The 27,368-nt window shown below is 35.8% G+C and overlaps 1 protein-coding gene across 1 annotated transcript in view; it reads left to right on the plus strand.

Annotated features, from left to right (window-relative positions):
* GABBR2 (gamma-aminobutyric acid type B receptor subunit 2) overlaps positions 1-27,368 on the plus strand; it is a 458,985-nt gene that overhangs the window by 200,674 nt on the left and 230,943 nt on the right. The window contains exons 4-6 of the mRNA XM_039711173.1: positions 15,670-15,771; positions 20,918-20,983; positions 26,330-26,521. Of these exons, the coding sequence (XP_039567107.1) occupies positions 15,670-15,771; positions 20,918-20,983; positions 26,330-26,521 (360 nt within the window). The remainder of the gene's footprint in view (positions 1-15,669; positions 15,772-20,917; positions 20,984-26,329; positions 26,522-27,368) is intronic.

Raw genomic sequence — 27,368 nt, forward strand, 5'->3', positions numbered from 1 at the left:
AGAATTTTCCATTTTTATTGTCTACAGGGATTTATTATAATTTCAAAAATGCAGACATTTAGTACAAATAAAGTACAAATAAATGAGGGGTGGGAATTAGACTGGATCCAGTGAAAAGTTAAAAATAGGAAAGTTTGGTTTTATCTTGTCAAAATGTAGATTTTTCTTGGTTTGCTAAGGGAAATGCTACAGAATCTAATTAATAGATGTGTAATTCTGTTGTTTCACATGTATTCATGCTCAAGAACACCAGAAGGCTGGAAAATTCACTCCCGTCTTTGTCACTGTCTTAGTGGTTAGTGATACACATTAAAAAAATGTGGCTTATTTAATCTTTAACTTCCAGTCACTATATTTTATGTATTTTTGTCTGCTAGACTAGAGATTGAAGTTAGAAAATCTCCTTAAGTAGGTAATTTATCATGTACAGACTGTCATCAAGATCCAGTTCTGTCTTAATCCATCTTAGAGCTCATTTAGTCTCTTGCTGTACAGTCTATTTCCAAACTGCAAATCAATCTTACGGTTTTCCTCTGAAGTTTGAACTGTATCTTGGAATTGCTTTTAGTGGAAGAACTGGATAGAATCGGTTATCTTCAGTTTTGGGGGAAGAGTGTAGTTATTGTAGTAATACTCTAGGCTCTTTAGCCATATGTCTTTTATTTGCTAGGCATATATCTTGAAGTGCACATCTTTTTGCAAATGGCCAGAGTTTGCCTTCAATCCATGCTGCAGTCCAGATATAGGATGGCAAACTCTGAACTGTGCCCACCCAAAGAGTGAGTAGGGCTAAGGTCTCCAGACAGGGGTGTCTGCGCACCAATTGTTGTATAAGATGGTCTGGTTGGGTGCAGGAACAAAATTATCACATTTCCATTTATATTTTTTTTTTATCTTAAAAAATAAGGAAGAAATTAAGCTTTACTAATATTTAGTATACCAATTGATATTGTGCATTTAAGCCAGTCCATATGTCAGATAGTCACATAGGGTTCCTGAAGTGTCCTGAGGGGAGAGGGGCTACTTCCCAACACTGGGGAGTTGAGTGGCTTCTTCATTCATTCATTCACTTTCAGCTTATTCCATGTATTACTGTTTACATGTGTCCAGTTAAGTGGATTTATGGATTATATTATGTAGTTTTCACTACACTACCAAATGGACCAGGGGCTTAAAAAGATTCCTGCAGAGCAACTGCAGATTGAAGATAATACTGATAATGCCAGTAGACGTGAACACGAAGAAAATGACAGAGCTGGCATTTCTCCTCCTGCTAGTATGAGCTCCTCATCAGTCACATAATGGGTAACAAATATGATGAGCCAAGCAGATCTGAAAAAAAAAGTGAAGTAAAAAAAACCCCAAACAAGTTACCAAGACCATTATGCTGCTGTTGCTAATAGTAAACCTTGCTCTAAAGGTGTATTATGCCTTGAGACATTTGCTACTGACAGTAAATGAGGCCATTGAGATTAGGAAGCCATTTAAAATTTAAGCATCCAGAACATGAAAACAAGCCTCAAGTGGTGTGTAAAGTCATGTGATAGTTTGTCCAATACTTTACATAGCTAAACATAATGATAAATGTTTAGAAGAAAATTCTGAATTTTCTTTCTTAGTAGGAAAATACAAAAACACCCATATTTTTTGAGGCAATACTTGTTTTTATTGCTCCAGTGAAAATATCTGAAATGATGCATGGAAAACAATGGGGTGACAAAGTCCATTTGTCAGCAAATACTGTTGTAAGATGGATGGAATTGAAGAGTTGCTGGAGAGTGTAAGAAACAGATATTTAAAAAATAATGCAGTGTAGGATGTTGGGAGTATCTGAAAGTACAGATATTTCTGATGTGTCTCAGGTATTTGTTGGGTCCTATTTCAGTAGTGGAATAGATAAAGAAATACTTCTTTGTGAGCCATTGAAGGAAATATGTACTGCAGAAGGTATATTCTCAGCAGTAATAATAAGTCATGTTTTATGGAAAAACAATGTAAGTGTAACCACTAATGGAGCAGCTGGTACCAAAAAAGTGTATTCCAGAGGGTTGCAGATCTGGGATCATGTGTGAAATACCTTTGCTGTGTCAGTCATTGGCAAGCTCTTGCAGGAAGGAAGCAGGAGCTTAGCTGAAGTCCTGCAGTGCTACTAATGTGGTTAATCTTATATTTAAAAAAAACTTATAAAGCTGAAACTTAATCTATTAGAATCTATTAAATAGCACTTTGGAGAAATGATTGAAAACTAAAGGATGCACCACATTATTCCTCCATTTCTCCTCTCCTTTAGGATCATAATTAAGAGTATCACGTCATCTGGTAACAATAGGGAATCAGGGCAGGGAGAGAAAGAGGGAGGATTCCTGTCCTCCTTTCTCTAATATATGTTTTTAGACCCAAATATCAGTAGTAGCTGATACTTCCCTTACTTTGGTATGTTCATGTTATGTGGAGGAAAATATGTTTCCATGTCAATGGATTGGTATTTAAACATTTATTCACACAAATCAGTAATGAATGGTCAGTTTTCTAAATACTCTAATAACACCTGCACTCCTAGATAATATACACCAATTTTTCCCGGCATTTAAATAAATAAATAGGTAGAAATTTAAAGAATTATTTAGATTGCAGTATACACAAATATAAATTCAAATATGTCTGCAGAGCTTTAGCAGAAATGTTATGTAAAGAAAGAGGACAAAATTTAAACAAAATCAATGTCTTTCTCCTAACTCCCAGTATAGTACAGCTTCTTCTTGCCAGAACAGAGTTTGCTTGTGTGGACTATGGGACTATTCCATGTGCTTCTAAGTCTCTTTCTTGTTTAAATGAGGAAGATTAATTTTACAGGCAATTAATGTTACAATTTGGTTTTGGGTTTTTTAATGCTAAATGGGCATTATCCTTCAAACCAATTCAAAACACAAAACAAATGGCATGGAGCGTATTTAAAACTCATTAATAGATAGAAGTTATTTTGAGGAAGATATTCAATTTCATTGGTCAAATGTGTAACCCACAATGATAGTACATGTATACTCTCCTTCCTAACAGGGACATAACAAAGCATTTTATGTCCTTATGAAGGTATCAAACATGTTTTCACACCAGATTGTTGCTAGGTTTTGTGGGGATATAGAAGTCTGATTCCAGCTGTTCTTTGAATTCCAGACACAATCCATAAGGCTAAAAAGAAAAGGTTAGCACTAGTAAAAAGAGTTTAGGACATACGGTCAAGGAGAGGACCACCAGTCCATACAAACAGACATAATTCTTACCACTTGAAGCTGCCAACAAATGGCCCAAAGACACAGATTGAAACTGGTTCCTTAATTTTCAGCATAACACACTTCAAGTAATTCTGGAACACCTGGAATTCTTACCTAGAAGATTTTTTTGTTCTGGTTTCCATACTGAAATAAGGACTTCCTCCCAGACAGAACTGATAGAATGCTTACATTTTTGTATGATTTTCCAGTCATGGGTACAATTGGCTTTACTTTCTTAAACCAAACAGCTTGTATGAATGTGATTCTGGAGGATTCTACAGGAAAAGAGAAACCAATTAAATTAAAAGATACCACCATGTTTTTTTTTTTAAACTGCATTGCTGCAAGAATGAGTGCAAATCCCAAAAGGCTACTTAAGGCCAAGATGCAGCACCAGACCTATTCAGAATCCCATTGGGAATAATATAAAATAATGCAGAGAATTTATTTAGAAAGGACTTTATATGAGACATACAAGAAATTATTTTCATTTAAGAAGTTTCAGGAAAAGTGACAAGGAAAAAAATCTCAGAACAAAGAAGTCTGTCAAAGAAAAGAAAGAGCAATTAACAAAGGCATTGAAGGGTTCAAAAAGATATGTACAAGAGCCAGAGGAAAATCTCTTTTCTAGAAGGACTTTTCACAGGTAACTGCAGCACAGCTTCCGCCAACAATTGAAATCTCAGTGGAGGAAGTATGTGAATCAAACTGAGACGCTCAAGTACAGTAAATTATCACCACCATATGGTGTCCTTCTGAGGATTCTGGAGTAAATAAAGTGTGAAATAACAGTCATACGCCATTGCAGGAAATGATGTGCAAGTTTTTTTTCCATATTAAAAAAAAAAATTAATATAGTTACTGTATTTTTTTTGATCTTGGAGAACCAAGGGAAAATCCCCAAATTCTAAAATTAAGTTTAATAATCTAGTAGTCCTAGAAAATAAGATGAAAACACTCTAATAGAAACAGTAGTGTTTATTGCTTTCCCTGAATTTAACTTGGTTTAAAATTGAATTTAATTCACGTAACACATATGAATTGGTAACTGGAATGGGTTAGCTGAGCTATTAACTACCTTGCTTATCTAAATTTGAGCTTTCCAAAGAGGAATGTGATTATGGATTCATTTTGAGCTTGTTTGGTTTTTTTAACAGATGTGGTTGCTCTCCAAAGCCTTTAGCAGAGGACAATCATGTCTCTCATGATGAATTTGGGAAAATCACTGATGTAGTAGATGATAGTGCCATTATCAGTTTTTAGGGGAAAGAGGTGAGATGCAGAGAGATTAGAAGGAGAAATAGTAGTTTAGTCTGTAACTTTCTTCTCCCCAGGTGATTTGAGGTACTGTAGCTCCCCTTTTGCCAGAGTGTGTCATTTAAACATCCATTATTTTTTAGCAACATTCTGTCACACTCCTTGAAGAAGCCTTGAACTTCAGCTTGCTGCTGCATATAAGAGACAGGGTAAATTTTGTGTGCTTCCTAGAAATCACAGTTGGCTATTGTGTCAAGTACATGGCACCTTTTCAAAATACACTTAAGTAGTTGAAATTGTATGCCTTGTCTTTTCTTGGTTTTGAATTTTCAACCTTTACTTTTAGGTTTATCCTTTGTTCCTGAGCTTGTGGGTAATCTAAATGCAAGTGCAACTAAATTTTAGATACCAATAATTTTGAATGTGAGCCACTTTATATGCATTTCTGACATTTTCCAGGATCACCTGACTTTTTTTTTTTTTGGTTTTGTTTTTTTTTGTTTGGTTGGTTTTTTTGGTGGTGGTGGTTTTTTGGTTTCGGGGTTTTTTTTGTTGTTTAGAAACAGAACAGTAAAATCAGGAAATTTCTTCAGGAAATATTTACTGACTCAAGCAGGGTTTCCTAAAACAATGAAAACCACAGTCACCATACAGCTGCTGCAAGACTGCTGCTTCCTTCTACAGGTGTAGTGTGTAACCACTTTGTAAGAAGTTTATAGTTTTGGAAAATAATAAATTTTCCAAAAAGAAAAATAATCGTTGGCTTTGGCCATTTGAACTTTCTTGCAGCATCCAATGACAATAACATTGAACTTACCAAGTATTCCTATTAGAATGTTTAACTCACTCTACAAAGTCATGTAAGATATGTAGATCTGAATGTAGTGACAGCTAAGTTAACAGATTTGGAAATCACTTGGGATTTACAGATGGAATTTACAGAAGTCCTTTCTATAAATAAAAGCATGATTGGTATTTGGGGATGATCTTTTCCCCATAAGTTATGTAGTCTTTCAGCTAGCCTGTGTATGTCTGGTTTTTTTTGAAATATAAAGAACTTCAAGGAGATCCAAAGGGAAGATGTTCACATTGTGATGACTGCCACAACTAAGATTGTGAATTTCAGCCTTCTTGTGGCTTGTGGGCTTGAAAGCAGGGAGAAATATATTTTCCTGTAATGCTGACAGTATCTGAATCATTCAAGGTTTCATAACACCACAGTATCTTCAGTACAGGTGGGTGAGTGCAAACTCGATGCCAACTATTATAGCCAGATTCACAATCCTTCTTTGGATCTGCGTTGCTGATGATTTTCTGCATACCACAGACAGAAAATGAAAAAAAAAAATTAAAATTTTGCTTCACAAATATTTGTGAAACTATTTTGCTATTCTGAATTATTAATAAATATAAATTATGAATAAAGCTTATATGGTGTCTTCACAGCAAGGCAATGCTGAAGCATTTTGATAAAACCATCAGATCAGCAGAACTTGCATGTGTAGAAGGTGGCCATTTGTGTTTGTAAACCCATTGTTTCCTCAGATAATAATCCCAGTGATCACAGGAATGATATTTGTGACCATCTGAGGCAGGAAAAAATTAATAAGTGAGCAATTGTTTCCACTTCAAAGACTCTAAAAAGTTATTTTTGAAAAAAAAACAAAAAACCAGTGGTATGAAATTTCAATACATAAAACTAAGAAATGCATTAGTATTTTAGTGTCATATATCTTCGGCTTATCTTCTTCTGACTTTGGTTTCCAAATGGATTAAAGTTACCATCCTTAGTACAATGTGTTACAAAATTTCAGTCTTAAGAAAACAGAAAAGAATGGCTCAAGTTTAATATACATATGCAAGTGAAAAAAAGTTCTTTGAATGTAGATGATACACAGGGGAGAGAAAGAGGAATATTCATTTTTAAAATCTCCTTATTGCTTGTCTCTGCCCAGTAATATCACTCCAGTTAGCATCCAATTTAATTCTCTAATGTAGCAGAACCTCTCTGAGTCAGAAGAGACAGAAGGTAACTTCTCATGTGATTTTTCAGAAAGAAGAAAAATGGGGCTGGAACATGGCTCATATGGTAAAATTTTATTGTATATTTATAATAGCATTATCATTGTAATGTGGTGGCCTTGAATCCTTGAAATGGTGTCTCTTTTCTGCTTTTCATCTGAAAGAAGAAATAGAGACTCATGATGTTTAAGCTGCAGGGTTTTTTTTTACAAAGTTGATCTAAACAAAGATGTTTGGAGCGGTGGAAAATAAGTTAATGAAAAGCTTCATTAAAGTGTTCTCAAACTTTAAGCAAACCTATCCCTGTACTCCTAAAAAGCCTAAAGCCCTAATACCCTAGTGTGTTGCCAGGAGGGCAAGTATTCCCATAGTTCCGACATAGAACACAATTAAATCTGATCTTGATGTTGCTGACCTTTCCACATTTAGTAAGTCTGAGGAATATGGATTGCTATCTTGGAGGACTTTTGAAATAATGTGATAATTCCTTGTGATATCTATCCTCACAGGTTCTGTAATCTCTCTTTCATCAAAATGTAATCCAATTTTTACGTTACGTGAATGTTTCTTCCTGTTTTAGTTTTCCACTGAGGCTTGTATTCATAGTTTTCAGTTGATAACAAGACTTACTCCTGGATGCAGAGGTTTTATAAATGTTGGCATAGGCCCCTCAGTGTGATACAACTAAATCATTAGTGAGGAGGTGTAGCTTTGGAAGAGTGACTGAGTGCACGGCAAAACTTCCATCTTGGTCCAGGTTTTCTGAAAGAAAAAAATCCCAATACTTAAGGACTTTAAAGTTTTTTGCAAACCCATGGTTTGAACAAACCTCCTCTGCCAGCCAAGAAGTGGAATAAGACCCTGTGTGTTCTCCCTCAGCCACTGGGTGGACAGATTGAGGAGTGATGCAGGAAGGCAGCTCACCCCTCTGACCTTGCCCTGAGAACTTTTTATTAAAGTAAGGGATCTTTGGGGCTTCTAACTTTCAGTGGATGGCAGTGCTACTGGAACACGATTTTGAGACGGGGTTAGATTTTGAGACCTGGAATTCAGCTGTCTGTATCTGAGAGTCATCTAGCTCCATTTATAGTTAATGGAGAAAGCAGAGAGGTTCTTCCAGGGTGCAATTCATCTCACCTGTTTTAGACATCTATTTATTGATGAGATGACTCATTCTGTAGAAATGCTCATTTATCTTAACTTTAGCAATATGCATGTAACACCCTTCCTAGTTAGTGCTGGAATAAAAAAATATTTTATCCGTCATGGATTAAGAGACTTCAAATGTATAAATGGTAGGTTGCTTTCATTCTGCCTAATCAAGGAGGATTTTACATAAGGTGCTTCCTTATGTAATTATAAATCAAAGCTCTTTTAATACTGATAACATTTTCTTAAGCAATATTTAATTATCTTTCACGTTTGTTTGAATTATCCCTCTCAATGAATTCTGTTCAGAATTTTTTTAGTAAACGGGCTCTTCCTGAGTGTAATAAATCTGTTTGAAATGTGTATGTATGCAAGAATTATTTACTATACATTGTCCAACTCTAATAATATAGGCACATCTTGAGTCCCTAATTTTTGGTTCAGTGGTCAGTCTCTGCTACATGTGGATTATTACAGAAGTGAGTTTGAGGGTGGTGGCACAGTGTGTCCTTCAAAAGAAATTAATTATCTTTTACTAAGCTTTGATTTATTTAGTTTTGTGGTACCGTGAGACTTTCCATCTTGTTCTATTCTTATTTCCTAGGCTAGATTAAATTCACCAATGTAAAGCAGCCTTACTATGTATTCTAGCGGGTTTAAATTTATTTTAATTTGAAAAAAAATTATTTAAGTATATTTTTTCTCTAAACTCATATTTAAACCCTGTGAAATTTAATTTCCCAGAAAAAGATGCAGGTGTACTCTATATTCTTCATTTGATGTTCTGATTGCACTTCACACATAATAATATAGAGTGCCTTTACTTGTCTGCCTCCACATTCCCTCCAAGAAAAAATATTGAGTATTTCAACACTCCCAGTTACTTGAATGCTTGCACCAGCTTCAGTAGTCCTATTGCATTCCCTTGCTGTAATAAACAAGCATTTCTAAATTCTCACTTAATTACTTGCACTTCTGGCATTGGTTTATGAATTATTAAATAATCTATTCTCAATATGGTCCCTATTTACTTTCATAATACCTGACAAAATTACTGTTGTATAATATTACAGCCTCCAGACCCTTTAATTTTGTTCTGCTTTCTCTACGAGTCACATCTGATAAACTTTTGGAAGGATGGTCGTCCTATTTCCCTGGAAGCCATCAGAAATCACATTATCTTGTTTTGTAGATGGTATCTCACAGTAAAGGAACCAGAAGTTTATTTTTGGTGTATTTTCTTTTTCAGTTTTGTTCATTGGTTCTCTTTAACTGCTCATGTAAACAGATGTGATTTCTTATAGACTACATCATTACTTTCCTTGCCTACTATTTTAGAGATCCTTTCTGGCTTGGCAATGCATTATGCATTTTTTTCCTGTAAGGAATGTACCATTCCTTTTCTTTCTCTGCTGTACTACTGAGTTATGTTTCAACTTGTCTTAGTGTCCGGCCTTAGTGAAGAGAGTTTATTTTTTCAGACTGCTCAAAGTCCTGCTGAACATTATGTCCATGTTCTTAACATGCCTGTAGATTAAGTGGAACTTAACCTTTTCATACTTCGTCATAGTGCAGATCCTTAGAGTTTTTTCCTAGCTAAATTTTTATTTCACTGTAATCTGCTGGGTTTTTTTGAGTACCTCATAGCAACTGATCCACATCTTGAGAAGATTAATTGATTTTTTTTTATCCATCGGAGAGAAATCACCTTCTAACATAGACTGTGTGTAGGTCACCCTAAAGCCCCCTAATTAACTTCCCCCCTACCACAAGAACCCTACATGCCTATCAATTCTTCTTAAACACAACTAGTAGTTTTAATATCAGAGCTCCTGTTTATGTTTAACTTCTGTGATCAAAAAACACAAGAAAGGTAAAGTAAGGAAATTTCTTTATTCCTTTAGAGAATTTGGGAGGAAATTAGAGCATTTTGTAGATGACTCCATAGAGGTTTATTTTTAAATGGGCATGAGCTGTTTGATAGTCACACATATGTAGGTTTTATGTGAAACCATATTTAACTGTACTGCCATTTGAGGCAGAAAGGAGGATAGTTACCATTTTTAACTGCAATATATAATCATAGTACAAATACAACAAAATATCACTAGCAGTGTTATTATTGCTCCAGTCTGAAACACATGGTTGCTTCTTGTAGGCAAGACTAATATTGATTGCATTAGTTTTCAGGTTAGACCCAGCTACTAACATCCTACTTCAATGAAAAAAGTAAGATCTTTTGTGAAAACCTGTACTGTGGCAGTCTACCCAAATAAAAATCCAGTATTCTGGGGTTCTTTCTTCCCTTCCTGTCGCAATGAAAACTATAAACATGGTACTTTTATAAAATACCTGATTTCTTTTGAACAGAAAAGGAAATCCAGTGCAGTTCTGATTTCATTTCTCCTTTACATGATAAAACATATTTACTTTTTTAGTTTTCCTCTAAATTAAACTCTTTCCTGTTAGCTAAAATAACATTTTACTGTTTCCTCTTGGTGTATTTTTGCTTCGTCTTTTATTTTTGCATTGTCTCTCTGCTTCAAATGAGGTTTTACAACCTGTTTCATTTTTGTAGTCCCAAATGATGTGTATATCAATGAAAGTGTATCTCTGCAGTTTGTATTTCTTGGATATAAGTTTTCACTTAATGCTTCTAAACCTCTAAATGTGAGTAATGTGTTCCATTGGAATGCAAATAGGGATAATTATGTTTGCTTGTAAAACATTGTATAGTGAGACCTCTATCTATACTAATCCCAAAAATTGTAATCTGTCCTATGCAATTACACACAATTTATATTTTGTCCACGTAATGAGGAAACTTTTTCTTATCATTCAAGCATTTGTTTTGTACACATATATTTATATGTCTGTACTGAAACTCCTACGGTATAACATTTTGTAGTGAACTGTATATTCTGGACAACAGGAAATTTTACTAAAATATCTGACTGTGTAATCCATCTGGTCTGACCAGTTCTCATTTGTTAGGCATCTCTTATGATCAACATCTGGTGGGATTAGACTGCCCTGAACGACAAGGATTTAGCTTGCTGTACTTACATGCAGCTTTAGTGAACCAAAAGGTCATTGGAAATATCTGTTAAAAGCAAAGTAGTATGATTAATCTAAACATCATTAAATTAATTTTGTAACTGGCAGAGTTAGGATTAACTGAGTGAACTGTGCCTTTAAATGTATAATTTGAAATAGTTTGAAATGTTGGTCAGTGGAGACCCCTAAATCCGAACTAGCATAACTAGATTGACAGTTCATCAGGAGTATCACCTTTCTTTACTGTTTTCCTCAGGAAAAAACCTAATAAAATTTGCTTGCAAAAAAATGAAATACTGTGGTCAAATGGATGCTAACTCTTTACTACAGGTCACAAGATGCTTGCACCCCTAATGTCTCTGAAGTGAGCAATCTCATCTCGCCTGAAATAAAATCAGTATGTGTGCAACTTCTGTATCTTTGTGAGGGACGTCATTTATGTATTGTACACAGAGAATCATCACACAGAGTTCATGTAAGAAGTAAAAAGCAACCAAAATTCAGTGTCAGGGCTCTGAGAGCTCCAAAAGCTCTTTCTGCCCCTGAGTAGTCCCCTAGGGCTGCACCCCCAACCCCCACCATCCTTTTCCCATCGCTGATCCCATTTCAGCTCAACTCAGTGCCATCAGTCCATGCCCTGTGATGCTGTGGGGTGCTGGTTTCTCATTCTGTCCATCACAGCTGTGGCTGGCAGGGACCCTGTAAGCTTGTCCTCAGTCCTGTCATTTTGGTATGGACCTGCCCAGCAACCATGGGTTCTGTCTGATCCTATTTTTTTTTTTTTTTGCCAAACCTGCTCCAGACTTGAGGATCAACTTCTCAGCTTTGCACTGGGCCTGCCTTATTACCATGAACTTGCATGGAGCTGTCACCTCATGGGTGAAACTGGCTGTTCTCTCCAAGACTGTCCTGCTGGCCTTGCTGGGTTGCTGGCTGGTGAGGTCCCTGGTCCAAGGGCTGTGCGCTCGTGCCCCATTTCCTTAGGGTGCCAGACCATGATGCTCCCCAACATTTGCTTCCTTTTCTTTAAGCTACATCCATTCTTTCTGGTACAGACCACTAGTATGTTGAAATTTTATTTCCTCTAGACTCACCATTTTTAACAGCCCACTTAGATTTTCTATCTATACTCTGAGTTTGGTAGAGATTAAAGAAATGAAAATTTCTTTGCAGTGCAAGTTCATTATTCCTCAAAATCCCTGTATTTCTTCTTTCACAGGTGCAGGGTGAGGGACTTTGTTGTTCACCTCTCAAACATTATTTTCTATCTAGTCTCTCAGTTTGGTAGAGATTAAAGAAATTAAAATTTCTGCCTTTGCAGTGCAATTTCCTTATTCCTCAAAATCCCTGTATTTCTTCTTTCACAGGTGCAGGGTGAGGGACTTTGTTGTTCACCTCTCAAACATCACTAAATTTGATACAAGAGCTATGAGGTAGGCAAGTATTGCTGCCATCCACTTTACAAGAAAAATGTACAGTCTGACTTGGTAGCAAACTTTAAAAACCTTTATTTCAGTCATAGGAGCTGAATCAGAGGGCAGCTCTGGCAGAACGAGAAAGAAAAACCAGTTCTCTTGCATCCCATCTTTACTTTTGCCTAAAGCAAAAGAGCTATCCTTTTCTTCCTGCAAAAGCATCCCTTACAAACTTTTCATTTTTGGAACTTGCCCCTGAGTAAACATATTTGCACCCCAGTAATTTTTGCAGTTTTTGTAGTATGGTGAAATACTGTTTTCATCTAGTTTTGTTGGCAGAATAGTGGAAAAGTGTCTTTCACTGGTTTGTGAAAATTTTCAGGTTTATTGGTGACCAGGGCTGGTAGTTCCTGTTTTAGGAAAATGAAAAATTGCTGTCTTTAAAGTACATAAAGTTGATATAAACAGACATAGAGCTACAGCCTTCATTAAATTATTAACAAGGGTCTAAACTGCCATGGAATAACACTGCTTCTGTGTTGTAGTTGGTGCAAAATTTCCTTAGCAACTGTAGATCCCCATAAAAACTTAATGCAGTTTTGTTACCACTTTCTTACAGCAGTTTCTGAAAGTGGAAATGATCCTATTTACACAACAAAACCCAGAAGCACAGTAGTTTACATTTCTCCTTACTTGGAGTTGGTGGAATGAAAGGATTGCTGCTGAGCACTAAAATTGCTTGTACTAAAACTGCTGGTGATACGCTTTCCAGGACTGCAAGCATCTGCGAAAACAAACCATGCAGCATTTTGTATTCTCAGTTTCACAAATTTCTTGCAAAATAGGAATGTTTGCATCAGGATTGGCAGCTGTAGAAATGGAGGTGACCGACTTTGGACCTAAATCCAAATCAGAAGATTCTGTAGTTAAATTTATCTGAAAGAAGTCAAGAACCTCTGTAGAAAGAAAAACATAAGTTTCTATTCCATGATATATTAGAGTATTTATAAGGGAAGAAGAGAACCTGAGGTTGGTGGGAAAAAAAGTATGGAAATAGGAAGAAAAAACTGGAAAATATAGTAATAATGCTCTCAGACCAGGGACATAAGGTGACATGCGTCAGACATAGGTCAGAGCATTGAAAAGGAAACATCGTCTTTTAGAAAAACCTTGTAAATTCTTACAAAGCTGCTAATATGTTGTTGGGATAATGGGAAAGAATCACCATTATTTTGGCAAAATCTCCACAGCAGATGCATCTGGAAAACAGTAAATATCTGCTTGAAGCAGTAAAAGGAAATGTTTTTAACTTCTTTGGCACAAAATCTAGTAAGGTGTGTCTTTTGGGAGATTAATCAGTAGATAAATGAAAAGCCTAGGAGCTCTGAAAGCCACAGATACTTTACTTCTAGCAGATGAGCCAGGGGAGATGTCAAAGAAATTTCTCAGCGGCTGAATTTAAATAAGTGCTGCTCAGAAATAACCCCAAACATACGCAATTTAATTCCTCAAGTGCAGAGTTCAGAAGGGATGGAATCCCAATAAGTCAGTAGACAGCCTGAAGTATAATTTTTATGATCATCAGCCTTGTGCCCACACTGAAGCCTTTCCATAAGTATTAATAATATTTAATGTGTGTTTTTTGGTAATTGTTCTTACATTAATAGTGGTCTAATTTGACTAGACAGTATTTGGTAAATCAGCTGTTTTCTGCTCAGTTTAGCTGAGTATTGTTAATCTAGTCCTTCTTTGATTAAAAGACTGACTAGCATTGGTTAGAAAAGATCAGAAAAGTATATCTGAAATGAAAAAGATTCTTGTCATACAGAAGTAAGTAGTTCAGTATTGGGTAGAAGCATATGGCACGTATTCCTTTGGAAAGTACATTGATGCTAAGTAAGGAAAATGCTACTTTTTGTCAGCAGCAAATGATAGTTCTAGTGTTCTCTTACACTAGGTAGAAGGATTTTGGACATTAGCTAAACTATGATCAAGAGAGGTTTGTTTTCTTTTATTATCACAGATGTTTGGTTTTTTTAAAAAAAAAATTCTTTGTATCAAGAAAAACCTCTGTTGTAAGTAGCAGTTAATGGCATTGCTGGAAAATAACAATAATTCAGCTTTACTAGTATAGAAGCAGAAGAAGTCACTACTGATCACTTTCTGTGAACACATTTTCACAGAATGAGTTTAAAACATGGTAACATCACAGAAGGATAAAGGATGTAACAAGTCTTGGCGGGCTGACCATTCTGACTTGCTTCTCTGAGATAAAACAATTTTTAATAAAAAGTTACTTATACGTCCATTTGTTCTAATCATTGTAAAAGGTTATAAAGTAAAAAAAATGTGTCTTAGTAATTTTAAAGCATGACTAAAGGGGATAAGATGACATAAAGGCCATGAAAGAAGTAATTAAGGCAGCTAGTGTAGTGATGATTATCAGGAAATGACCCATACAGAGGGTCATCAGAAAGTATCTGCATATGATACACAGGCTTCTAAATTCTCCTGTTTAATATCACGTATCTTCCATCCTCTTTTTTCTGTGTTTGCATGTGGGATACCTGTTTTACACTGATTTGCTTCTCCTATTTCTGTTATTACAAACAAATTAAATAGACAACCACTGCAATTGATGTGATCATAATTCTATTAACTTAAAATTGGTATGCCACTCTCTTCATTTCAGTCTGTAATCATGTTGCAGAATAAAATTATTTTTTGCTTATCTATTAGGAATAGTAATGTGAAACTGGTTTTGCAGTTGTGTGGCTGGAGGAAAACCAGCAACAATTAAGACAGATAAAGTAGTTATATGGGAAAAACCCTAAATCAGAAAGCCAGATTGCTTTGTACGTTGTCTGGCTTCTTTGTGCTATTAGGCATCTCAATGAGGACAGTCTTGCCACTATGAAACAGGTGAAAAATCTACTACTACCTGGTGGCATGTGCCACCTTCAAGCCAGCTATACCTCTTGCTGCTGCCCCATGGTGTGATGAGTGGTCTGAGAGGGACAGGGCACAGAGGAGTCATTAGGTTTAATCAGGCCCTAAGTGATGTAAGCTAAGCTCTGCTGATCCATGCTAGGACCAGCTGAAATAAGTACTTGAGAGTGTATAAGAGTTTTCTTGATGAGTCTTTTCCCTTTATACTGTCTCACTTTGGCCACAAGTTTTTGGTCCTAACAGCCCTGGGAACACAGAAGAGTTGCCCACCCCATGACACAAAGTGGGAGCTCAGTTTGCGGGGCTGTGTGTGAACTTCTTTTGCCCATCATAGTAACCTGCTTTATGTGGTGCAGCCATTGATAGCAGATTGTGGTCGTAGGGGAATAGCACCTTGATCACATTTTAGGCGAAATGGAAAAAACTATGTGGGTGCATAGATCATCGTCAAGATCATTGCTTGTCATCACAGGTATAAATGCAGTCTGTCTGCTTCCTTCTCACTGGCTCTGGGTTCACTGGTTTGCCTTTTTCTCAACTTGTGACAGGTGAGGAACAATCTGACTGGCGTCCTTGATGGCAAAGACATCGAGATTTCGGATACTGAGAGTTTTTCCGATGATCCCTGCACAAGTGTAAAGAAGCTTAAGGTATGTGTTGCTGTTTGATGAAAAAGAGAAAATGGTGATTTTTTTTTCTATGGACAGGAGTAAGGAAATGAAATTTGTGTTAGAATGATGTATTACTATATTCCATTGCATAATAATATTTTTTAAAAAGGCATTTTGAGGGCCTAGTCCTTCTTAAGTTAATGAAGGTCTATGTATATACTAAATATTTTTGATTGCTTCCGATAGTGATACTAAACAAAGGAAGTTGTTGCTGGCTTAATGTTTGCAGTTAAAGCCCCAGTCATAGTGATATACATGTGAAAACTCTTGAGGTTTGGATCCAGAACCCTTTTAAGGTAAATTATCATATAGAAAGAATATTGAGCCCCTTTCCATTAGCTTCATTACACATTTTAAATTGAATTCTTTGCTAACATCATCTGCATGATTTCAAATGAATCACAAGGAAAAAAGAAGAAAAAAAATTCGGTAGCAGAATAATTTCCCATCCTTCTCTTATTATATTGATTTACTAGACTTCTGGCATCTCATAAAATTAAAACTATATTTTAGCATTACCATGCAGCACAACCAGCAATAAACTAGACACAGGAGAGATTAATCTTAAACTGCACAGGAACATGAAACAAATGATTGAACAGCAGGAGAAAGCACTTTTAAATGGCCAAGATCAAATTGTTTCTGGCATTAAGTGCATATAACACACAATCAAATCCACAGTCTTTCAAGTGCTTAAATATGTGTAAAACAGGATGCAAAAAAAACCCCAAAAAACCTTAATAAACGAAATTATGTTTAAAAAAATTACACTAAAGCAATATTGACCTGTGTAAGACTAGACCACTACTGAAGCTGGAAAGGTTCTGGAGCATGGTAGACTAAGTTGGCTTTATTATTTTCACAATCTAGAAACCTAAGCCTGAGTGTTTAAAGTATTAATAAGTAAAGTTTATGTTTGTGAAAAGCCAATGTTTGTCCAGTCTAAGCCAGTTTGCTTTTTCTGTCTGGAAACCTGTCTGGGTTGAAGACACTCCAGTAGGTGTTACAATAAACATATTTTGTACTAAGAATGGTGTAATAACAAGAAAAAAAAAGCATATCAAGCATGCATCTTCAGGCTGGAAGTCAGAAGAAGCAATGTGATTCTAGCTATCCTCTGCATCAGCAACACACTGGGTTGTTTTGCAGGGAATTCCAGATGAACTTACAGTATACTTGTTATCTCTAGATTTCTTCTTCTTCAAAGCAAATTAGTAAAATAATAAATAAGCAATTATCCAGAAAATCTTCTTGATATAAACATAAGTTTAGTTATAATTAGGTACATGTTTGGCACAGAATTTAGCTCAACAATTCTAATAATATTAATTCCTTTCTTCAACATGTAAACCTCATTTCTAAGGTAAACTGCTATCTGCTTACCTGAAATACCTTTTATTTTCACAAACACATTTAAATTAATAAAATTGATGATTATGGAATGGAAAACAGCAAAGTCTGGTATGATATGTAGAAATATGCCTTTATATTTTATATTTCTCTCAGTAACACCTTAGTTTCTACTGTATTGGCAGCACAGTTAAAGGTAATTTTAAGCTTAAGGATATCTTTAAAATTCAGTTTTGCATTCAGAGAAAGGGATGGATTTGTCCATCCATGTAAAAGCTTGAAAATTCTAAGCATGTGCAGACAAATTGCAAGAGCAATAACACTTCTGCTTCCAACTTTTTGTGTCTTGCATGTAGGACAAAAGAATTACCATCATGTTATGATGGTGGGAGTTGATGTCCTCTAGTTCACCTTCACCATCAGTGATTCCATAGCTAAGGTCAGAGGCTTATCTATAGTTCTTCAAGTGGACGTCCAAGCATTTAGAAGGCAGGACACGTGGCTACCTCTTTTGTCAAAGTTACCCAGGATTTTGTAGATTTATTGATAACCTCTTGACTGTCAGATATGTGGTAGAGAATAAGACAGAGTATCTGAGCTACTCAATTTAGGTATCTCATAAAGAGCCTGCCAAGACGTTGACTTTTCCTGGCAGATGAGATATTGTAGCAATCCTTCTCTGAAAAGCTATATAATACAACATTGTGGTGTTATTCATTAGAAATGAGACAGATTAAAATCTGATCAAAGAAAGGAAGCTCTGAAGGCTGAAAAAAAAAGCTGCCTATTTCAGCATAATGTGCATCACTCAAAAACTCTGAAAAGGCTAAAGAGTCTCTCGTGTCTGAGGCTGTTGGAAATGGCAGTGAAGGAGACAAGTTGTTCTTCATCCCTCAGCAGAGCATCTTAGATGTGTTGATCCTCACTCTCTTCAGGGTTTATATTACTCAGCTCCTGGTGCTACCAAAGACATTTTATATTTAGTAACCAAATAATATCCTCACCTATGTGAAAGAAAGAAAGGAGAAAAAGAGTCATTACTTTTTGAGGCTGTGCTGTAGTCTTAATTTATAAAACATGTTTTTATGCAGGGTTTGCCACAACTGTGGGTAAATGAAATGTAACTGTTCTTCATTTTCTTGTTTGAACTTCAGTCCATATGGGAACATATGTATTTCTTACTGAGGGGCAAAGCTTAAATGCTGATATTGCTACTGTAATCTCTGGGAAGAGTAAATATGACAGCTCACCATCTGGCAAACAGTCTAAACATTGGTCTTTTTATGTAAGTGCAGTTTTGGGATTTGCCTTCCCCCTGGGATGCTTTTAATCATCTTGTAGATCACCTGCCTAGTTCCATGAATTAAAACCTCTTCTGCCAAATATGTTTTAACTCCATGCAAGCAATTTACAGCTCTCTGAAAGAGAGACTTGACACTTGCAGGGATCTAGTGGGTGATTTCTTTGATCCCTGTGAGGAAGTTCCACTGTGTTAACTTACATCATTCTGCATGGGTTTGAGTAAAGGACGAGTATATCCTTGCAAGGAAATCATGCTGGTTTATAGTCAGTTAATAGTAAGAATGAAGGGGTAAAAAAGTTTTGCCCAGCAGGCATCTGATGTATCTCTTTGCATGAGTCTGTAATGTGGATTTTGACCCATGAGCACTGACATGAACCCAGCTCTGATACACTTCGGTGCAGACTTCATTGTCCATGCAGATAAAACCTCTGCAAGGACTTGAGCTATGGGCAGCTGCATGAACTTGAAGCTTCAGTGTCTCTTATGTGAGATGGAGCCAGCAGACCCAAGCCTGGCATCCAATGGATCTAGGCTTATTTGCAATCTTGAATGCAATTCTTCAAGAACAAATCTGGGGAAAACGTGGAATGGAATGCAGAAAGTGGAGTTCAGGAGGAAGAGGCTGGCTGAGGAGTTTGTCATTGCACAGAGGAAGACTGCTGTGCATGAAAGAGGGAGAGCTGCTGTACAGACTTTCCTAAATTAGCTCCTAAATTACATGTGTTCTGACACACAATTCCTTGGTTACATGGTTGCATACTAAATTATGTGATAACCAGGTGGAAGCAATGTCTTAAGGTGTGAAACCAGACATCACAGGCACTATGACTTCAGTCTGAATGTTGTCACACATCCAGTGGGCAGCATTGCTGCATGCGCGCTCTGGAATTATTATTTATGAAACCACACAGTTTACATATTTTGTTTGTTTGTTCTTTTAATTGGTTCTCATCACGTTATAAAATAGAAAGGAATTTCTTCAATTTTAAGTGTAATTATTAGGTGCTGTGCCATTTATTTTTAATCAAACTCTGCAACTCTTTTTTTCAAATATTAAGTCTGCATTTTTATGTTCAGAGCAGTCAAGTGACTCAGAGCTGAGGTTCCAAGAATAACTAAATTATTTTTTAAATATGAAAAAAAAGAAATAGTAGATGAGGCGAAGGGCTTTTTTTGTGCATAATTCCTAAATCTATTTATTGTCCTTACAAAAACTGTAATGCTATTGATGTAATTTGTGTAATTTGTTTGTTTATTTTCATGTAACCTTGTTAGATTTGTTTATAAAGAATCTAATCCACTTGAAAAAGATTTACATTACTTTATCCATCTGTGGCTAAATATAAAAATGAAGAGAAGCAGGCTTGCTGAAAATGCACAGGTTCAGAATGAGCAAAGCACATTACATTATTTCTGATTTTAACCATGCTAAGAGTGATACTGTTTTCATGTATTTAATTACAGAGGCATTCTAATATCTTACTGCACTGTCCATCATAATCTTTTCTGCTGAACAAGAAATAAACAGTGAAATTATCTGAGCTAAAAGTCTTTGACAAATTGATTTAATTAAAACTTAAATGTTTTTTGCCACTGAAAATCGTACCGAAACATATGTTTGTTTTTTCCTTGGAGAGTGAAAGAGCTATTAGTAATTCTAAACAGGTCTTATATGAAAGAAATGGAAAAATTGATTTGCTCAAGCTTTTGCAGAGAACTCTGCCATTGTGTGAAAGAAAAGGTAGTGTGAAGCCATAAAAGTGTGTTTTATGGATATTAGAAATAATTTTTCATGTTAGGAAGAGGTTAGTCCTGTTCCTAGAGAAATATTTTTCTGCATATGCTCCTGAATTTAGGAAGACTCTCTTAACATGTTTCTAAGTATGAAAGTAAAATTGTCTTTGGACTTCAGTCATAGGTTCTTAAACTGTGATGATTTTTTTTAGTGTGTGGAGGTGGGAGGGAGTAGAAAGGGAGTTGACAATATGTTGTAGTGACTGTAGAGAAGATGTTGTGTGAGTAAAACCTTTAAAAATTACTAAAGCAGGTGTAATATCAGGGCATTTGATCTCACAGATCTCATTTCTTAATTTTACAGTTTTATTTCACTGCAGACAGTGATAAGTTTATGTTTTCAACTGGTTCTAATACGCAAAATTGTAGTAGAAACACTGCAAAGAAGCAAACAAATATTTGATATTTTAGTATTATTGAATACTAATATTTGACTGTAGTATCAATTTTACTCTCATTACTACTATTGACTAATAATTTTCTGCACCTCAGCTATTTTTTTTCTTTTGCGATATCTCAAGTTCTTGAACTTATAGAAGATGAAACAGTTCTGTGTTAATTCTGTCTGCAGCTGTAATCTGTGCTAACTCCCTGCATGATCTGAATGACCAATTAAAGTTTCCACTTTCTGGAAGCTGTGACTGAGTTTAACTGCCCCTTATTTTATTCCATCTGCAGGGCAATGACGTTCGGATAATCCTTGGCCAGTTTAATGAGGAGATGGCTGTGAAAGTTTTCTGCTGCGTAAGTAAATACATTTAATTGCATATCAGAATAAAGAATGTGCTGTGTTTGATAAAAAAGTAACTTGAGCATAAACATTTCTTCATGGAGTTCATCTCTGTGAAGGTTTATATCCTAAATATAGGATATAGAGGTTACACATCTGTAGTTCTATTTCTCTTTCAATAAAATGCTTTGTCTTCAGTGAAATTTAGGTATAGACTGCATGGTTAGCTTCTTATGACTTTCCTGTAGAGGAATTAAGTGCTAAATAAAACTTGAGCATTGCTCTTCACATCAGATCCAGGGAAATACTTGCATATGTAGCAGCAGATAGAGAGAGAACTGCAAGATTTCAGTCTTGTCCAAGGGCTGTGTTCTGGTGATAATGTCTGTATGTATGGGCTTGGTATGTTTTGCTTTTAAAGAATAAGAAATTCAAGACAGTTCCTATACATTCTAACTCAGCAACATTCATAATTTCTGCTACTGAAAATGTTGCTAATTGCACAGTTGTCATTCCCACCTGACTGCTGTACATTTTATATTACATGAAAGCAAATATTACTTGGTGAAAAATAAAGTTTTTTTAACCATAACAGTAAGACTAGCAAACATAAAATTCCCTATCCTCACCATTTCTTTTGTGAATATGCTGCAAACTTATCCACTGTTATTGCCTGCAAAAGTAGCAGGATTAAAATGTGGACCTATACTTGTACCAATCTAAAAAAAAAAATACGAAAGACTAAGACTTTAGTGGCCTAAGTATTGAGTTCTTGGTCTATGTAGTTAGATTAATCAAATAACATAGTAAATATAATGGAAAAGCAATAATAACAGCATCTAAATTTCCAAGGATGTTTTTTAGTGTTCACTTGGTGAGACAGTTACCTATCCTTGGAAGGAAAGGAAAGGCAGAAGTTCAAAATCTGAGTGCTACATGTGTCTCAGATGCTTTTTGGCTCTTACTCGGCAGCTGTCCCAGTTGGTGGCAAAATTTGGAAAGGAGAGTATAGAATATATTTGGATGGAACAAAATGTGTTTTCATCCAAAAGGAAATGGAAAGCATTATTTTATTTTCCATTCTTCTCATCTCTTATAGGTCTTTATATATAGATCTTTTTGTACTGCCATTTAAATTGGATTGACAGAGATAATCTCCTATTTTTTCATTCCTAGAAGAAAGAATGGTACTTCTGCAGCCCAGATCCTCCTCAGATCTCTTGGGGTTGGGCTGCATTTCCCCAGCAGAGGGGTCCTCGTCAGAATTATCTTCCAATCCAACATTAGCAAGAGATTGGCCACATTTCTAGTTGCCCTTAATTTCTAGTTGCATTTCTCTAGAATTCTCTTTCAAATCCATGTTCATGTGAGGCCACTGAAGAAATCTCAGAATTCCTTAGAGGGGCAGGCTGTCCTTTAGTCTGCATCTCTGATGTCTGAAGGGTTCCAAGGAGAGGCTGTCTCTGTCACAGAAGTGCCAGCCACAGGTTTCTGTGGCTAGGGTTTGGTGTGAATGTGGGAAATGTGTGTAACTCTCAGAGGTTTAAAGAGTGATGGCGGCTTCTAAAGTGCATTAGTGTCAAAAATAATAAGGTGGATTTTTTTTGGAGCCTGGAGAAATCTGAAAGTTCATGTATTTAGGCTTGTTTAAAGGTATTTATTTGAGAGTTTCAGCAGGAGATTGAATGCAGGAGAGGGCAGTTCAAAGTAGGTCATTTATATATTAATGCACTACAATATGTCAGAAAGCTTGTTATTAGTCATAAAATATATTATTGACTCATGCACTCCTACAGATACATGTCTAAGAGGACAATAATTTAGATATGTCAAGTTTTTAAACTCCTGTTTTCCAGATGTGTCTTCAGACAGATTTCACTTGTGATTCCTTGTTATATTCTGCAGGATTACTGATGTCAGTCAGAAAAAGACTTTGACTTTGTTAATGGAAGTTACTTTTTCACTAATGCAAGATTTTTTTTTTCCTAATTGTGATTATGTCCTAAATATTATTTGATAATGACTTATGTAGGTGGTAAAATTTTTAAAGTTTACCTCACTTTTCAGCCTGTATTCAGCAGTCATATTCTGTAAGGCTTCCCCAGGACATCCAGAGGAGTTTATATAAAATCATAGAACCATTTAGGTTTTAAAAGACCTTTAAGATTATCAAGTCCAGCCATTAACCCAGCACTGTCAAGTCTACCACTAAGTAATGTCTCTAAGTGCCTCATCTGCACATCTTTTGAATGCCTCCATTGATGATGACTCAACCTTTTGCCTGGTCCCTGATAATCTTTTCAGTGAAGAAGTCTTAATATCCAATCTAAATTGCAAATTCAGATAATTTACTTTTTTTCTATTCCTTATTATTTGGAAGAAGAGACCAACATCCACACCCACACCCAAAAAATTGGACTAAAAGATAGTATAATACAGTAGCAAACTTTGAAAACAGGACAGGACTGGTTCAAGCCAAAGTGAATGTTGGCAGGTATTTCCTACAAGGATTTAAATAAATTTAGCTATTCATTTATCACCAGTGTCAAAAACAGTGAGCAGTTTTAGTTCTATGGGAAATCTTAGCTTTATAATTAATTTTCACCTCTGTGGGATGAATGTGATGTTTTCTTGGAATAGAAATTAGCGCCTTTTGGTCAAAACTTAATACTTCAACAATCAAAAAATTGCCAATAATTGTTTGCTACACATAAGAAATATCTATTGCATGAATCTCTTTTTTGTAAACAAGCATTTATTTATGGATCCAAACAAGAATAAAATGCTTTAAAATTAAAAAATAAAAATTCAGTTTCACAAAGGCAAAAACTGTCCATGACAGTTTCCTGGCTTCTTGACAGCAGCTCAGGGCTTTGCATTCTACATAGGGCATGGGAGAAAGATTAAGGAAAATGTATGACTACTTTATGTTGTTCTTGTGGTACAAAGTATGTGCAAACCTTCTTCAGGTTGCTCTTGTCTGCCAAAAAATCTTCCCCTTAGAAACTGAAACGTATAAGTATTGGTCTGTGTGCACTCAAATAGTTCAAGAAAGATCCATGTGTTTCAAGTACTTGTATCTTATAAGCATCAAAATCATCTCCATTTAGCAGAATCAACAGGGAGAAAATGGTGGCAAAAAAGCATTATTTTGCAATAAGTCTTCTGGGGCCCAAACACTGAATACTGTCAGCTGCACTGTCACTAGAAAAATGACTGCATGGTCATGGTGCTCAGCCTCAGAGGATCTGATTTTCTTCCCATTTTTGCCTTCCCCAGACTACCCTTCAAGCCCTGTCATTCCACTGTATCTCAAAGGAAGAGTTGTCAGCTCTTAAAGTGTTTGTTTTGCCTTTTGTTAAACTAGATTGTTGCAGAAATGTGAAAGTGTAACCATTCTTTCAGGCAACCATGTTGGGAATGATCCCTTGTTTCCAGGATGAAATTTCTGGCTATTTTGAAACTTTCAATTTTCAGCCGATTTTCCAGGGCATTCACAGATTATGCAGGAAACAGTACAAGTGCTTATGCAAACAAAATTTCCAGCAGCTCTAATTTCAGAATAGTTCACAGCCAATACTTTCTGGCAATACACAATTTGATACTTTAATCTCTACAGAGCAGGGGAAGCTATGTAAGACTGTCCTTCTCTAAAAGCACTATTCTGAGTCAGTTTGCATCCTCATGATTCAAAAACTGTCAGATAAAAAACACTGAGTGACTGAAAGGTCTTGAATGACCTAACTGTATAATGCAAACACTTTTAGAAGGAAGTACTGCAGGATGGAATTGCCATTTTCCTTGCAGGTGGCCCTGGAATACAGTGTCTCCATAGCTGCAGGAGGAGAGAAGCAGATATGTTTCTGGAAGGGCATAATTAATAAGCAAGAGAAAGACAAACTGTTTACGTGGATTGTGGAATAATATATGAGATACAAGACACCAGCTTTCAGACAGGACTTTCAAGCAGCAATGTATACAAAGGCATGAAATTTGATTTTGTCTGAACAAAAGCTCCTGCAACCAGGGGCCAAATAAATCTGCTTTGTGCACAATTCTGTTATGAACTGAGCTGGCACCATTATAATAGACTTCACAGATTTAGAGACCATTCTCAATTTGGGTATTAACATATTTAGGAGGTTTTCCTATTTCATATCTTCTGTTATTGATCTTTACTTCTCTGATAGGCTTTTTGTGTGATCTTTGGGATACTTTTCAAAACAGTCATTTCAGAATTACTAATGTGTCCTGTTTGCATTCTTATGATTTCCTTCTTCTGTAATACTTTTTGTGAAAATGAAGGAGTTTTCCTATTAAAAGCTCTAAGCTTGCACCATGTATTTCTAAAAATTGGAATTTTTATCTTAGGCCTTCTATCTCAAGTATTGCCTATATTATGAGCCAAAGAAGCATGAAACCTGCAGTTTTGAAATGAAGTCTGACTGAAATGTCAAAAGAAAAATATCTAGTTGCAAGACAGTGAGACACATCTGAGATAAAATTTGCTAATTTTATCCTAGAACACTCTTCCCAATCAAAGAGAATATTTGAGAATACATCAGCTTTTAGGTACAACAGCATATGTGCCTCACTAAGAAAGTATTTCTGTTTCCTGTTATATATATCTGCTATGTATTGAAAGGAGATAACTATAATCCCAGTATCCTGGATTATAGTGGGTTGTATTCAGTATTCCAAAAATATAGAATTTCATATGAAAAAATTAAAATTGACATTTTAAATGACAAAAATATTTTTTTTTATTTCTTGCTGAGAAAAATAAAATCATTAAGATTTTGCTTTATCAATTCACTATTCACTCATGCTCCTCAGGAGGCACTGCTAATTTATTGTTACTGTGGTCTGCTTTCTAGCAATCACTTAATTCATATTTTCCACATGTGATTCAATGGTGTCTATGATCCAAGTTTTCTTGTTAATCTAGTCCTTAAGGGTGATAATTACTTAGTTTAAATGTGGTAGCATGATAGTTCTATCACTCATGCAATAGTTGTGCTGTAAAGAACTTTCTGTGGAAAGCTGTGCCTTCTGTTTGTGTTCCTCTTTAACTCCCTCAATTCTAGAATACAGTTTCATTTTTCTGCTTTTTAAGAAATGATCCACTGAAAGAAAAACAGGGTTTAGTAAATTCCCATGTCCTGAACTCTAAAGTCAGGAGTCTTCAAAAAAAGTCTTCATTATTAGCAAGTAATTATTCTAAACTGCTTAAAATACTTCTGTATGCCAATTATAATAATTTCATTAATAATTTTAAAAAGTTAACCAAAAGCAACTGGTTTTATGTTCAATACCTCTATTACAATGTCCATTATCCTTTCTGTTTTTCTTATTTGCAGGCCTATGATGAAGAAATGTATGGCAGCAAATATCAGTGGATTATTCCAGGGTGGTATGAAAATCTTTGGTGGGAAGCCTGGATTAATTCCTCACAGTGTCTCATCAAAAATCTTCTTGCAGCCATGGAGGGTTATATTGGAGTGGATTTTGAGCCTCTCAGCTCAAAAACAAATAAGACTATATCAGGAAGGGTTAGTATTTCTCTTCTATCTGTTTTGTTGTACCATCAGTTCTCACTGCTGGGTTGGCACAGTAAAGCACCAAGGAGGGAGGTGAAGCTAAAGGGTTCTACCAAGTGACCTGGAAGTAATCATAGTTAGTTTCACTACTTAATCACTAGTTAGTTTCACTAGTTTGCAATTTTAAAATATTTCAAAATCAAATCTAATTCTCTGTAGCATAAGAAAGCTGTGAAGTCCCTTGCTTCAAATCTGCCCTCTTCCTCCAGTATGAACATTGTAGTTAAATGTACATGGAAGTTCGAATTACAGTCTTTAGTGTCATGTGCTGTGTCACTTCAAGTTAAATAGTTAAACACAGAAACAGAAAACTCTCATATGTAAACCTGTTCTGCAAATGGCAGTTTGAATGGTGATTTGGGTCTCTCAGAACTAGGGAGCAGGAGGTGAGGCTTGTTTTAAATATAAAAATATATGTTTTTTCCATAAAGCACACAAAATTTTATCACAGAACAAATCCATACAAACCAATGAATAAACATGCCTGATTTTGCTGCTTTTCATCTTTTTTTTCCCATCTGCCTTTCATTCCTTGCTGAGTGAGCATCAAAGACAGCATTACTGAAGGATAGCTCATCATATGACAACACACCATGCAGAACATAGTGAACTTGTAAAATACAGACAAATATCCACTCAAAATTTCATACTGAGCAAACAGTTGCTCGAGTAAGGGTTATTTGATTTGTGTTATCCTGTAAAGTGTAATCAGACCACTAATTTTCAGGAATAGAGACTTATTCCCTGTTCTAGTATTAGGGCTCACCAGTGTACAGTTTTGGTTGAACTGGAGCCTTTT

This window comes from Passer montanus, unplaced genomic scaffold (genome assembly GCF_014805655.1).
Source record: "Passer montanus isolate IOZ18808 unplaced genomic scaffold, ASM1480565v1 scaffold24, whole genome shotgun sequence".
NCBI lineage: Eukaryota > Metazoa > Chordata > Aves > Passeriformes > Passeridae > Passer > Passer montanus.